This window comes from Lissotriton vulgaris, chromosome 9 (genome assembly GCF_964263255.1).
Source record: "Lissotriton vulgaris chromosome 9, aLisVul1.2, whole genome shotgun sequence".
Taxonomy (NCBI): Eukaryota; Metazoa; Chordata; class Amphibia; order Caudata; family Salamandridae; genus Lissotriton; species Lissotriton vulgaris.
This window is the reverse complement of record NC_141697.1, coordinates 856,527,421-856,541,692: the sequence shown is the minus strand read 5'-3', so window position 1 is coordinate 856,541,692 and position 14,272 is coordinate 856,527,421. Positions and strand designations below refer to the sequence as shown.

General features: G+C 44.5%; 1 protein-coding gene across 3 annotated transcripts in view; it reads right to left on the bottom strand.

The window, feature by feature from the left end:
• Window positions 1-14,272, bottom strand: part of LOC147692367 (cytochrome P450 2G1-like) — a 518,353-nt gene that overhangs the window by 181,633 nt on the left and 322,448 nt on the right. For all 3 annotated transcript variants that reach the window (XM_086938591.1, XM_086938592.1, XM_086938590.1), the window contains exon 4: window positions 12,822-12,971. In XM_086938591.1, coding sequence (XP_086794717.1) covers window positions 12,822-12,971 — 150 coding nt within the window. The remainder of the gene's footprint in view (window positions 1-12,821; window positions 12,972-14,272) is intronic.

Genomic DNA, 14,272 nt, shown 5'->3' with positions numbered 1-14,272 from the left:
CCATCACAGAGTAAGTGCTGAACAATATAATTTATACTCTTCCTATTAACAAAGTTTTTCTTGCAGTTTCCTTTTAAAAAGTTAAACCTATAAATCAAACTAGTATAAATTAAATATGAAGCATGAAAAGGATTAACCCCTTAAGTGCTGCTGACGGCCAATGGTCGTCAGCAGCGCTACCTCCCCAGTGCTGCGCACGACCATTGGACGTCCATTCAGCACTGGTTCCAATGGACAGCGCAGCACTGGGGAGGAATGTTTACACGCAGCTAAGGTGTTAACAACGTTGACAAAAATTTATGATTCACCCAACAATTCAATAATCTTTTGGGCATCCTCTGGAATAAAGAAATTCAATTTCAACTGATGGCTAGAGAACTGGATAAATTAATACCCCTGTCAAATTCCAACTGTCATCGTTTTGGAAAGGTAGCTTTACTTCAGATATACTTAATTAGTGATCACTTAAATCAGAAGCAAATCGCTCAGATTTAAAAAAAAAAACACATTTCAATGCAGTAGAAGCTATCACATCATCTGTTATCATTTGTCTTTTTGGACCCACCTAAGAAGAGAATATCACCTTTCACACAACCATTAACAAACACACAGTCAATTTCAATTAGATAGCTCTATAGAGATGCTCCACCTTTATTTGGTCTATGAAAAGAGTTTGAAATCCTTTCGAGGTATTTCAAACAGCAGCTACCTCTGGCACTCCAGTGTGCTTTACAGTTTCATTAGTTAAGTTTGCTTTTAAAAGTCCAACTATTTATTCAGTTTAACTTGACATTTCTCATGTTAGCTTGTCCAGCAAGTCAGTACTATTATTTTGGGATCTGTATGCGAGAATACAAAAAGTAATTGAAGAAGGTGAAAGGTGACGTTGGCAGAGAAGGATTTCTACCAATATGAAATACAGCTAGATCACAATACACAGGTTGACAGAGTTATATATATTTCTCACACCCCCTCTCCTCTTTCCCGCCTGGTCACATTCAGCAATTTCCAAGTAAGGATTGGAGCCCCCCCAGCCAAGAGTCAGTGATAAAAAGAGCATCATGATGTTTTTCAAAGAAAAAATAATGGGTTTCACATTGAAGTTTAGGAAGTGATGTCACTTTCTGAAGGCCAAATTACAGGATATTATATAGTGAGCTTTTGTTCCCTCATTCTCTGAACTACTTTGGCTCACTGTGCAGAGTTTGAAAGTATTCTAAAGAATTTATGAACAAAGGGCCTAAGTTAATTGTACATGCAGTCTGTTTAAGCTAAGCAAGTCTTGGCTGCAATATGTTGAATGAAGTTCAGGGGTGTGACTGCTGTCACCTCCCACTGAATGTGAAAACTTGTCACAGACATGCACAGATGGTTTGGCCAATGAGTTCCCATAGTTCAATGATCTTGACTTCCTTTAATTACGTAATCTTGTTAACAGGATCAGTATGTAAAGGCTGTAAAATTTTGTTTATATTAAAATGTTTACAAAGCACATAAACTATACCTTTTGCACAATCGAGCATTGTTCTTGTTATATTGAGCACACATATCATCTTACATTACTTTTGTGCTAAAAGAAAGTGCACTAGCCCATAATCATCAGCTAATTTACTAATATTTTGCATAATGCTCTGATCCATGTTCTTTTCAGTCATTGACAAACTATAGTCCTGCATCCACCTCTATCTACAAACAAGAAACTTATAAAGCTTAAACTCAGAAAAAGTCATTGTTCAATACATAAAGGACACAATGCATAACATGAGGGTAACTCCCTGGACAATTGTGATTCCATGCTATGGTAATTCATCTAAACGTATTTGTGAGCAAAATCTTCCTCCACCCTACTTAAGGAAATCCTTAAGACTTACGATGTTTAATGTTTTGAAGATTTCCATTCTGAAACTTCCAGTAATTCTCCGGAATACATTATTAATATCCACAACACAATTATTTTCCTGCTTGTTTTCATTATAAACCAGGACTTTCAGATCACTTTGAAGTATTTGTGAGAAATAATGTGCACCAACATCCATAATGAATGAATATTAGCCTTATCAAGCGCAAACTTTGCCCAGAGGCATTAAGGCGCTGCAACCAGGGCCATCAGACAGAGATACATATTGGGCTCATGCTAATAGACTGGTAAAGAGCCAAGATTTCAGGGCCTTGCGGAAAAGAGAGCGAGACACTTGCCCAGAAATAGAGGAGGGGAGGGAATTGCAGAGCCTAGCAGCGGCAATGGAGAAGGCTTGGCATCCCCATCAGGCTCTCTTATACCTATGGAGTACCAACAGATTTATAGTGGCAGATCTTCGCTGCTTGGTAGGAACATATCTTTGGAAGAGCCTTTAATACCTTCCGAACCTTGATTATAGAAAGCCTTGTTAGTAAGACATAGAGCCTTAAACAGAATTCTCCGGTTTAAAAGAAGCCAATGCAACTCACTGACAGCAGCTGAGACTTAATGGAGTTTAGGAAGGCCCATCACGAGCCTGGCCACAGGGTTCTGTACCAGCTGCAGATGATGAACAAGCCCTTTGTTAATGCCCAAATAGAGGGCATTACAATAATCCAGCCTAGAGAACACTAAGGCGATGACTGCATGCTTTCAAGAGGTAAAAGAAGTAAATTGAGAAATTTTCTGGAGAATCCTGATGGTCTTAAAGCAGGTGGATGCAGTTCTGTTGATCTGGGGGCCCAGGGAGAGGGATTTCTCCACTATAACACCGAGATTTTTTCTTAGGGACACAGGGCAAAGGCAGGAGCCAAGTGCGTAAGGCCACCAGGCGTTGGACCAGATATGCTGTTGTTTTCCACGGAGCAAAACCTCTGCTTTGTCCCCGTTAAGTCTGAGATAGTTCTCTACCATCCAGCAGGAGACTGCTTGCATGCAGTTTTTAAAATTGGTGGCAGATGCCTCCAAGCTGTTGGTGATAGACACCATAATTTGGGTGTCGTCACCATAGCACAGCACCTCCAATCCAAAGGATCTAACAACGCTGGCCAAGGGAGCAACATAAATGTTAAAAAGAGTCAGACTCAATGAGGAGCCTGAGGGACTCCACAAGACAGATTGTTTGGGGCCGAGTAGAATTGATCCATCTTTACTATTAGGGCTTGATCATTTAGGAATGAGGTGAGGAGCTTAAGGGCCAGACCCCCAACCCCCATTTCCTTAAGCCGGTCCACCAGTCTCAGGGGGAATATAGTACCACAGGCCGCCATAAGGTCAAGAAGAATCAATAGTGTAGTATGACCAGCGTCAACCTGCATGCAAATGTTGTTAATAACGGCGGTTTAACGCGGTCTTCGTGATATGATCACTTCTAAAACCATGCTGCAATCCATCAAGCAGCTGATGTTCCCCCAGATAATAACTGCGGTGAATTGAATTTAATTTGAATTTAAAAAAACTTGTAGAGCGCACGTACACTGAGTCAGTTTCATGGCGCTGGTGAGGTCCCTAGAAGAATGGAATAAGAGAGCTAATAAAGATAAGAGAGCTAGGTGCCAAAAGCCTGCTGGAATAATAACGTTTTTAGTGACCTCCGAAACTCCATGTAGGAGGAAGAGAGTCTTAAAGATAGGGGGAGGTCATTCCAGAAGGTGGGAGCAAGTACGGCAAACTTCTGCCCCCCTGCCCGCTTCTTTTTATACCGGGGCATAGTTAGTAAGGCTAGGCTAGAGGAGCGGAGGTCCCTAGAAGGAACATAGGGAGAAATTGCCGAATTGATGAAGGCAGGGGCTGTACCCGCTCTTGCTTGAAAAGTCAAGCACCCTAGCTTAAACCTGGCTCGTTGTTTTATCGGGAGCCAATGTAAGCTCCTGAGTAAGGGGGTCGAATGATGGGACTTAGACAGGTGATATGTCAAATGTTTCTCCAGAACTTTTCCTGGGACTGGTAGTAAGGAGATGGGGTGGTAATTTTTTAGTTCAGCAGAACCCAGGGAGGGCTTTTCAAAAAGTGGTTTGACCACTTCAGTCGATGGGGCTCCAACAACGTGCCAGAGGTGATTCCACCTACCAGGCGGTCCCTTTACTCTTGTGATGGGGGGAAAGGCATGTAAATTGCCTGCCTCCTCTGGGGTTACAGAATTGTTAAAGGAAAGGGGGGGCTTGGGAGAAACTGATTTGAGGGTCTCAACGTTGATGGTTTCCAGGGAGGAATACATTTTCGAGATCTTGGAGTGGAAGAAACCAGCCATTCTATCACAGCGGTCCTGGGAGATGTCTGTGTGGACGGGAACTGATGGCACCAGTTCATTCTCTACGGAAGGCTTCAAAGAAGTCCTGCTGTCGTGAAAGTGAAGAAGGGTCTGGTGGAATCCAAAGCTGGATTCTGGAAGGAAGGAACCTGGAAGCAGAGGGAACAGAGTCTGGGTCACTTCAGAGTGACCAGGGGCTCAGTAGATGAATGCCCACCAATGTCGAGTGCTTCAGGTGCGAAGAAGGGATGCCTGACTCTGCAGCCACGAGGACCAGGAGACATTGACGAAGTTAGGTCAAGCAGGTTACGGTGAAGACCAGCAAGGTTCTGGGGACTCTCCAAGCAATGAAGAGTCAGGGAACATCTGGAGCAACCAAGAAAGCCCAAGAGAAGCCCAAGAGAAACCAAGATGGCCCTCAGGAGGACTCATAGGGCGAATGACCAGGAGTAATTAGGGGACCTCAAGCAAGATTACAAAGTACAAGCCAACGGAGCACTCGGTGGGAGGAGGCCAGAGTTCTTTGGTGGAAATGCTGCTCAGGGTCAGGACTACACTGAATCTAATTCACAAGCTTGAGAATTGCCAACAAGCATATGCACTTGCAAACAGATTCTGTACATAGGGGTTCGTGTAATGCAGTCTCCACAAGGGATACTGGGCTCAAACTTGCTGAGAGGGCAGGCCAACCTCAGCGACCTTTGTAACTTTCCTCCTGTGTTGCTGGAATTTTCAGAGTCTGCAGGAGCTCAGGAGCAGCAGACCGGTCAGTTGCGTTGAGGTGTCTGCAAATGCAGAGGAGTGACTCCTTCACCCCAAGGGAGACTCTTCAGTTGTCCTTAGTGCACCACAGGTCCTGCACAGAGCCTGTATGGAGCAAGGGCACAGACAAAGCTTTGGACTGAGAGGGGGACAAAGTCAGGCCCAGTCGAAGTCCAGCGAAGTCCAGAGTGTCCAGACGGTCGAAGGTCTATGGTTTCTTCTTGTAGAAATTTGTCCACATAAAATCTAAAGTGCTACAGTCAGGTAAGCCCTTTTGTACCCACAGGAGAGAGTTGGACAGATTCAGGGGACCCTCCTAGGGGTGGGGCAGGACAGAGGGGAGGTTACTCCCATGTCCATTGTTCAGTTTGGGCCAGAGCAGGAGCCAAATGGCTCCCATAACTGGTTTGAGGTGGACTACGCACAGGGACACCAAATGTGCCCCAGGTACAGACTTTCAGGCACTCTCAGAGTGCTCCCACCCAGACCAAATACACTAAATCCTGTATAAGGCGGTCACACCTCTCTGTGACAGGATGACTAATATACTGTCTTCCTTTGCTGGTGCTTGTCTCAGCAGCAGTAGGGCAGAAATGTGTCTCTGGTCTGCAGCATCCATTTTGCGTTGGCCGGGTCGAGAAGGATGGCACCGGATAGACCAGTGACCCCAGAAAGCTCAGTTCAGAAGAGTGGAATCATACCTCCCACACGGTTTACTGGTGCGGTGTGAAAATATGATTCCAAGGTCCCAGACATGGTGGTCTGCTAAGCCCAGCAGGCCACCATCCCTGGGAGGGCCTGTCATTTCCAATGGGCTTGCAAATTGCGAGAGGCTCATTAATATTAATAAGCCTCGCAATTTGGGAATTGTTAAACACACTGTTGTACATTTTATTTTGCGCTTCGCAAATTGCGACTCACAATTAGTCACAAATTGCGAGGCGCAAAATAAAATGCTCGTACATCTGGCCCTAGGTGCCTTCTCACTTCTTCCACCATCAGTTAATTCCTAGGAAAACCAGTCAAACAACAACTCTCTTATTTTTTTGTAATCTCTGGGACCATAGCATGAACAGCTGCACTGTCGAACCATCTGATTTTATGCAATTGCCTTGTCCAAAATGCATTTATGTAATCAGATATTTCTCTGAGTTACAGCATGATTGTTAGACAGCAAAACATGTAAACCAAGAATGTTTTTACCTCGGTTTCTGAGCTTTTCAAGTTCCAATGCTGGGTCAATGCTGAGTCAACTTGACTGAGGGACAGCTACCACCTTGAGAAATGAGGTTTCTGTTGCCTGGGTTGTGAGGCACAGCCAAAACCCTCTGCAGGATGAACTACATATAGTCACTAAATTAATCTGTGCTTAACCCAGGGCAGTTTGGCACAAGAAAACGGTCAGGCTTAATGAAGGAGCAAAGGGTAAAATATTTCTGCAGCAAAAAACAGAATAATGTGTTAACACAACACAAGAAAAATTCCACACCAATTTAGAAACATATAGTACATTTTAATAAATGTCACCAAAATGACAAACTCCAATCATTAGAACAGGGGGTTATGCATTTTTTAAGTTTTAAGTAAAAACTAGGGCCTAAAAGGTCAAAGCCACAACAGTGGACATCTAGTAGCGCAAGACCAGGTCAAAGTTGAAAAATATGGCTGACCCAGATAGAGCTTAATTCGGATACAAGAAGTGGATTGGGCCCAATCTTTGCTTACCTTCGGACTTAAAATACATTTTGAGAAAAAGTGTTCTCAGAAGGTAAGGTTCAGCAGGGCAAGGCTGTAGGAGATGTCCAGGGATGGAGCTTCATTGTCGGGAAGCCTTGAGTTTAAGACGCGATAAAGATGTCTACATTCAGATGTAGTCTCTTTCTTGGAAGTCGAAAATACCCATACCATACCTGTTGGAAATGGCCCTTTTACCAGGGTTATCCTCAAAAACTTTTTGTGTCTTCCTCTCTTATTTTTCCTGACCTGTGGTTGTTGGCAATAGGACTCTGGGCACTTTACCACTGCTGATCAGTGCTAAAGTGCATATGCTCTCTGTAGAAATTGTTATTGTGATTGGTTATCCATGATTGGCATATTTGTTTACCAGTAAGGCCCGAGTAAAGTGAACTGAGTGTGCCAGGGTTGGTAAGTCAAATGCTACTAGTGGGCCTGCAGCAATATTTGTGCCACCCACAGGAGTAGCCCTGGTGTCTCAGGCCTGCCACCGCAGTGCCTGTGCTCAGTCTGTGAACTGCCATGTCAACCTGGCCAGTGCCCCCAATGACCAGGCCTAACCCTTCCCTTTCTGTACACATTGGCCACCCCTAAGAAAGGCCCAAGTTACCCCCCTGGGCAGGGTGCAGTGTATGTGAAAGGTAGAGCACGTACCAGTGTGTGTGACATGCTCTGGTAGTGGATTACAGCCATTTTCGTTTTTCACTACTGAGAGGGCTATCTTGCCCATAGGCTATAATGGGGAATGCGGAGTATAATGTTTACCCACATATCTTCCCATAGGTGCAAGATGGAAAATTAAAGTCTGGTATCCCTGAACTCCGAATTTAATAACAAATCTTTTAGGAAGGATGTTTTTTTTAAAATCCTGTGTTTGAGAACAGCACTTTTAGAAAGTGGCTGTTCTCTTGTCTGACCTTTCTGTGTGCCTTGGCCTGTTTGTGAATTGACTGTCTGGTTTGTGAGTGACAGTGGCTGGGGAGCCCCCAGGAGGCTGGATGAGTCAGCACTAGGCTGAATGACTGCATCTGCATCTTGAGTGGTGGGAGGGGATAGCACCTGGGCCTGAACAGGGATGTGCCTGCCTTTCACAATGCTGGCTCCAACTCGTGCTGGGCGGCTTACAACCCTGCCCCTCTCTCTGAAAGGAAAGGAGAAGACAGAAAAACAAAGTGCTCAGGAACTGACCTGAACTGGTTCTGAACAATCCAAGGCCTCTCTGACCCCAGAGAACAAAGGAAAGACTGGTATTAGAAGAGCTAACCAGACTACAGAAAATTAGATCACCCTGGAATCACACCTTCGAAAAGCATCTTCGAATCACACCTTCGAAAAGCATCCATTCTCCTGCCCAGCTCCCACTGTTTGTCGAGAGTAAATCTAGACAGGTCCGAGCGTATTTGGAAATTGAATCCTTTGCCTGCTAAAGATTTTTGCTTTAGGGCGAGGTTCAAAATTTGCTCTTTCAAAGTATACGTGTGGAAGTTTACAAGAATTTTCCTCGGTTTGGTCCTCTGCGGGTTGCGCCTGAATGGATCCCTGTGAATACGTTGTATATCCATTGCTAGGTCCTCATTGGAGTGCTGCAGGTTAAGAGACTCTTTTAACAGCGAGATAATGAAGCTCCTAATGTCTGTGCCTTCGCTGCCTTCTGGGACATTTAAAATGCGGATATTGCTTCGTCTGGCATTGTTCTCCACAACCTCCATTCTCTCTGATAAAGCCATGTCTTCTCTTCTTAACTTCAATATATCTTCCTGAGCGCCTTCTGCGCGCATAGAGATTTGCCCCACTGTCTCTTCTAAGGCTTGAGTTCTTACTGAGAGGCTAACAATCTTTTCTTCTAGGGACTCGCAGAAACTTCTTATTTCTCTTTGGTTTGAGGCAGACTCCTCAAAGCCTCGCTTAATCTCGGCTGATAGTGCTGCAAACATCTGCTGCAATGAAGCGACAGAAATAGGAACGGAACTAGGATCCAAGGCTCCATTTTCCTCAAAACTGGGAAAAGCACCGCCGTCAGCGAGACTAGAAGCCAAAAGAGACTCAGGAGGTATTTGCACATCAGTTTCCAGGCTGTTTTCAGTATTCCCCAGGTCTATAATCTTTGGAAGTTCTTTACCCCTGTTTTCTTCTTCTTCCGCATGGGAAAGTGGGGGTGCAGGAGACGGAGTTGTGGCATAAGCTGCCACAGATCCTGATGCAGCAGTTTCGTAAACTGATCCTGCGGACTCAGTTTGACTATTGAATAGGTCTGGGACTGATGGGGCTGATAGGTCTTCACCTGGCCCAGCACTGGGATGCAGTAGAGCATCGGAGTCAAATTCCATAGACTGCGCCATAATGCCGCTGGAGTGGACTGGCACTAGATCTTGCTTCATCAATGCCATTTCACTAATCTCAGTAATTGATTCAATAGAATTATTATCACTCAACAAACGGTCTTGACCTATTTCTAACACCTGTGGGATCACCTTAAAGTATGAACGCAGCGAAGGAGTAATCTTTGAGGTAGGAGCTGGGGGGGTTTTGCCTTATTGCATTTTCTTCCCCTCTTTGCTTTCACTTCAACAGAAAGGTATGAAGATGTTTTTTTTGGGTTCAAGTCAGAGGGTAGTAGAGTGGAAGCTTGATGGCCCTCTGAGACTTCTGGCGCCTCCCTTGAGAGCCTCTCACATGAAACTGATTCTCCTCCTTTACCTCTCCTTTTGCGGGGGTTCCTCACCTTCCCCTGGCCCTTAACTAAACTTTTGCTTTGGTTTCCTTTGATAGTTTCTGCTGCTTTCATATGCGAGGGGGATAAGTCCGAGGCTTTCAACTCACACCCTTCCTTCTTCCCCTTTACCTCTTCTGTGCAGTCAGCCTCGTCTTCCTCTTCGAGTAGTCCACTTACGTGTAACCTGGTGTCAGAGCCCACTCTTGGGAGGCTTAATGCAGTGCTGGCGCTGGCGCTATCACCAACGCTGGAAACTAGCGTGCTCTCTCTGTTTTGGCTCGTGTAGGAGTCCTTACGGAGACTCCGTATGTGCCTGTTCTTCCGGAGCTCCAGGGCGGCCTGCTTCCAGTGCAGCAGCTCAGGCGACCGCTGCTTTCTCGCTGGGCGTCTCCCACTGTCGACTTCGGAGCTCTCCGCCTCCACACCGTAATCCAGACACATCGAGGCGGGGCTGGAGCCACGGTGAGAGTGTGCCTCGTACTTCTCGAATGTGTATACAACGCGAAATAAACAGTTTCAGTCCTTTTGCCAGAATTGCGCCTCGCTTTTACATTCAGGTAACATAAACGCGTCGGCATATTTAGAAGAGATTGACTTGGAAGTCCAGTAGACCAATTAATCTATTTGTGGTCCTTTAAAAATCTTTTGCTTTCTGAATTTCTTTTTCCAAATTAGTTTGTGATTGATGAAACATTCAGTGTAATGTGACGTAGCTTTGTCATTAGTGTTATTAGAAAACACCTCTTATAATTGATGTCTGGTGATGAAAACTGATTATAAATTGTTTATATGTATTGTTGAATTGTGATATATATATGTAGATTTGTATTGTATTTGCGTGTCAATATGTACAGTGTCTTTTCTTAGATATTGATGAAAATGAAAACAATGAAAAATAAGGAAATATAGCAGGTATGAGTAAAGTATACCTTACAAGCTTAATGGATATGAGTTTGTAGTGCTCAAATTTGAGACATAAAAGAAATGTGCAGTTGGAAATTCTGTGTATATTTGGAATCCGACTGAGGGGCATCTTGAAGTTGTTGCCTGCTGTTTGGGAAGCTGGAGAAGGAGAAACTAAGACAATCTGCAAGTTTTCACGCATCGCTCGCTTGCGGAGCACATCCCCGACAGTGCGAGGAAATTCCCGCTGCTGCGAAGATCGAGATCGTTGCAGCGACTGTCATCGCTGGGTGAGAATGCCGCACCGCTTGCTTGCAGACTGCATCACGTCGCTGCGAGCATCATCGCAGAGCCATCGCATTGAGGGGCCTGGAGAGGAGAAGATCGCGCTGCGCCACGCATCGCCGCCGCACCTGAGATCGTCGCTGCCCCGGAGATCATCACATCGTGCCTTTGCGAGATGCTTCCTACGGAACCTACGCACCGGAATCCACACAAGATATCGCATCCCTCCCCATACAGACCGGATTCATCGCAACACGCCCTCTGCGTCAAGCCGGGCTGTCGCATCGCCTCCCCAGGGTCTCAGGACTGACGCATCGCTTGTTTTCCACCGCACCAGCTTCTGTTTTGGAACATTGTTGCATCTAAAGGTACTGTTGGCTAAACGTGACGCATCTGTGGATTATTTTGATGCAAACCTTAAGAACACTTTTGAAATCATATCTTGAACTGTGCATGTTTGATTTCTGTCGTTTTGGTCTTGTTTAGTTTAGATTAAATACGTTTATTTTTTCTAAACTGGTGTGGAGTCCATTTGTGGTGTTTTCACTGTGTTACTGTGTGTGTTGGTACAAATACTTTACACATTGCCTTTGATAAGCCTGTCTGCTCGTGCCAAGCTACCAAGGGGGTGAGCAGGGGTTATCTAAAGAGTGTATCCCCCTTACCCTGACTAGAAGCAAGGGTCCCTATTTGGACATTGGTACCTACCTCTGCCAACTAGGGACCCCCAGATCTAACAATACCCATACCAATACCCCTTTGGCGAAGGACCGCTGAAAAGGATTTGCTGCTGCTGAGAAGAACGTAGCAGGAGAAGCCCCGAAATCAATCCGAACAACTATGCACCTTCAGCAGATAGGCAATTAGGTTGGTTCCAGTCTCTTCCTGGTTCTCAGAGTAGTTTCTGGCCAAAAATGTTATGTCATCAGTTTTGGGATTTGGCCATCTGAGCAGCTTTAGCACCACAACCAAGGCCCCAAGACTGGTGGGACAACACTTGGGGGTTGAGGACTCACTCAGGAAGAGTCCGGGTACAGGTTCAAGATAAAGGGAGTCTTTTTTGTCCCTGTGGAACTGAACAGGAGGTCAGCAAACTAGACCTTTGAGACACTCTGGTTGTCCTGGGTTCAGGTGAAGTTGCAGGGCTTACCAGGAGGGCTGCCCTCTGAGGGTTCAAGTAAGCTCCAGGAAGCCAAGCACTCCTTCCAGGTAAGCAGAACCAGGGAGCCAGCCTCAAACTCAGCACTGACGCCTCACCTCCATGACGCCATACATCATAGACTTCGTTTTCCAAGGTTCTGTTTGTTTGGGGGTCTGTGTTACTCCGTGCCCAGCACTGTGCACCTCAATTCAGCGCCGTACTTTGGATTTATTACTGTCACAATGTCATGTTATGTCCCAGGTGTAGCTATTTGTTTGCTACAAGCTTTATTTTATAAATAACAGTTTCTAAAGTCATATTTTGCTACATGTATGTTGTATTTTTGCCATTTTGGTCTGGTTTCGTTTAGATAAAGATACTTTATTTTTCTAAACTGGTGTGGTGTCTATTTGTCATGTTTTCACTTTGCTACTTTTAGTGTTGGCACAAATACTTTACACATTGCCTTTGGGATAAGCCTGTCTGCTTGTGCCAAACTACCAAGGGGTGAGCATGGGTTATCTAAAGTGTATATCCCCCTTACCTTGACTAGAAGCAAGGGCCCCAACTTGGACAGAGGTACCTACCTCTTCCAATTAAAATACCCCCAGTGCTTACATACAGCTAGCTCTGTGGTGCATGTTTGTGTGTTTGCAGGCTTATACTAGGCAATACCGCATCTCAATTATGATGATTCATGACTATGGGTTTCCCTCCTATTGGTCTTTGGTTGAGTGGTGTTCCAAAAGCCATATTTCCCTATGAAGTGCTCTGTAAAGCTTAGCTACTTTAATTCTAAGTTAAACAATTGCCCTACATAGAAGTTATAGAATGACATTTTTTTATTTCTCTCATTTCATTACTATAGTAATACCTGCTGTGTGGATTTGGTGTTTAAAAAATATAAACCACAAAGTCAAACAAACCCACTAAAATATTAGTTAAACCTTGTGATAGTGGTTCACATTGTGGTCTGACAAAGTTGGCTTTTCCTTTATTTTTCAAAATTGTAAAAGTAGAAATTTTAAATACTTGAATGTGAACAATAACTGCATTTCAAATAATATGTACAAACCTTTAGAGTTTCTGAGTACTTCCAACAGGCACTGTGCCTCCTCCTTGATCCTTTTCTCAATACTTCTCTTCCCCATTCCAAAATTCCTCAACGTCATCAGTGAGAACCGTCGAAGTTGTTTCCAATGCTCCCCATTACTAAAAATAATCCCTGGGAAAGAAATTTTTTTAAAAGACAAGAAGAAACACAGTCAGATTTAATTCAGAACTTGACCATTGACTAAAGCACAGCTCGCTTAGGGGAGGGTTGGTAGCTCAGGTGTTTGCAAAAATTTTGCTCACAAGGAAATTGGTGTTGAACTACAAAAATGAAGACTCAAATCCTTGATATGTAACTCATTGTAGTTTGTTGTCTGATTCTAAGACTTCGTGGGAACGCTGCAGAATTATAGCACACAGTCAACAGCATTGCTGGTTGTTAAAGGCTCTTAATTAGAGTTATAACAAAAGAGAGGGCCTGTAAAAAATGGTATGGCTGGACGTAAAGGCTCATATGTTTTTTTCTGAGCATTCTGCCTTCAAAGGCAAGAATGATCTAAATTAAAAAGGGAGAAACTGAAAGACAAACATTGCTATGTTGGATCCCAAGGTGTATACCAGGTATTATTGGTCAAGTCTCACACCATGGTCTTCAATGACGCTCCCAACATCCAGCTTTCTAATATTGAATATAGACTTCACTGATAATGAAACAGTGGTGGTATTAGACCTGGCCATCTCAGCATGGTCACCCCTTAACTTGTTGCCTTTTACCCTTCAATTTTACCTGCACTATTTGTGCACCTTTAAATATGTCCTAGGCCTGTCACTGCAGCCTACATGTAGCTTTAAACTGCCATATTGATTTGGCATTTAAACTCCCTTGCCAAGCCTTAAACTCCCTTTTATTACATACAAGTCACCTCTACGGTAGGCCCTTGGCTGCCCTTAGGGCAGGGTTCTGTGTAATTAAAAGATTGGACATGTACTTTCAAGTTTTGCATGTCCTGGTGTTGCAAAACTCCTGAACCTGTTTTTCACTATTGTGGGTCCTACCCTATTATAGAATAACATTGGGGTTTCATTATTACATTTAGGTGCTGATTACGATGTCAGTCAGAAAGACTACGGCTGCTAGTCGGATGCTTTCCAACGCGGTCAGAGACTTTCCGACCAACTCAGTTGATTCATGGACCAACCAGCAGATTATGATGTTGGCGGTCGGAACGTAAACCATACGGTCATTCAGAAAGGCTGTTGAAAAAAGACTTTGGGGCCCCCAGCAAGGCCCCCTTGCCTCCACAGCCTACAGTTGGTGGTCGAAGGGGTACCTAGGGTACCCCCCCTGTGAAACACTGCACTGTGTGGCAAGCAGAATGGGGTGTCTGCCACAGGGTGCAGTGTTTTACAAACACCCCCATTTCTCTATAGGAGCCTGTATTATGGCAGGTTTGCGGCTATAACACAGGCTCC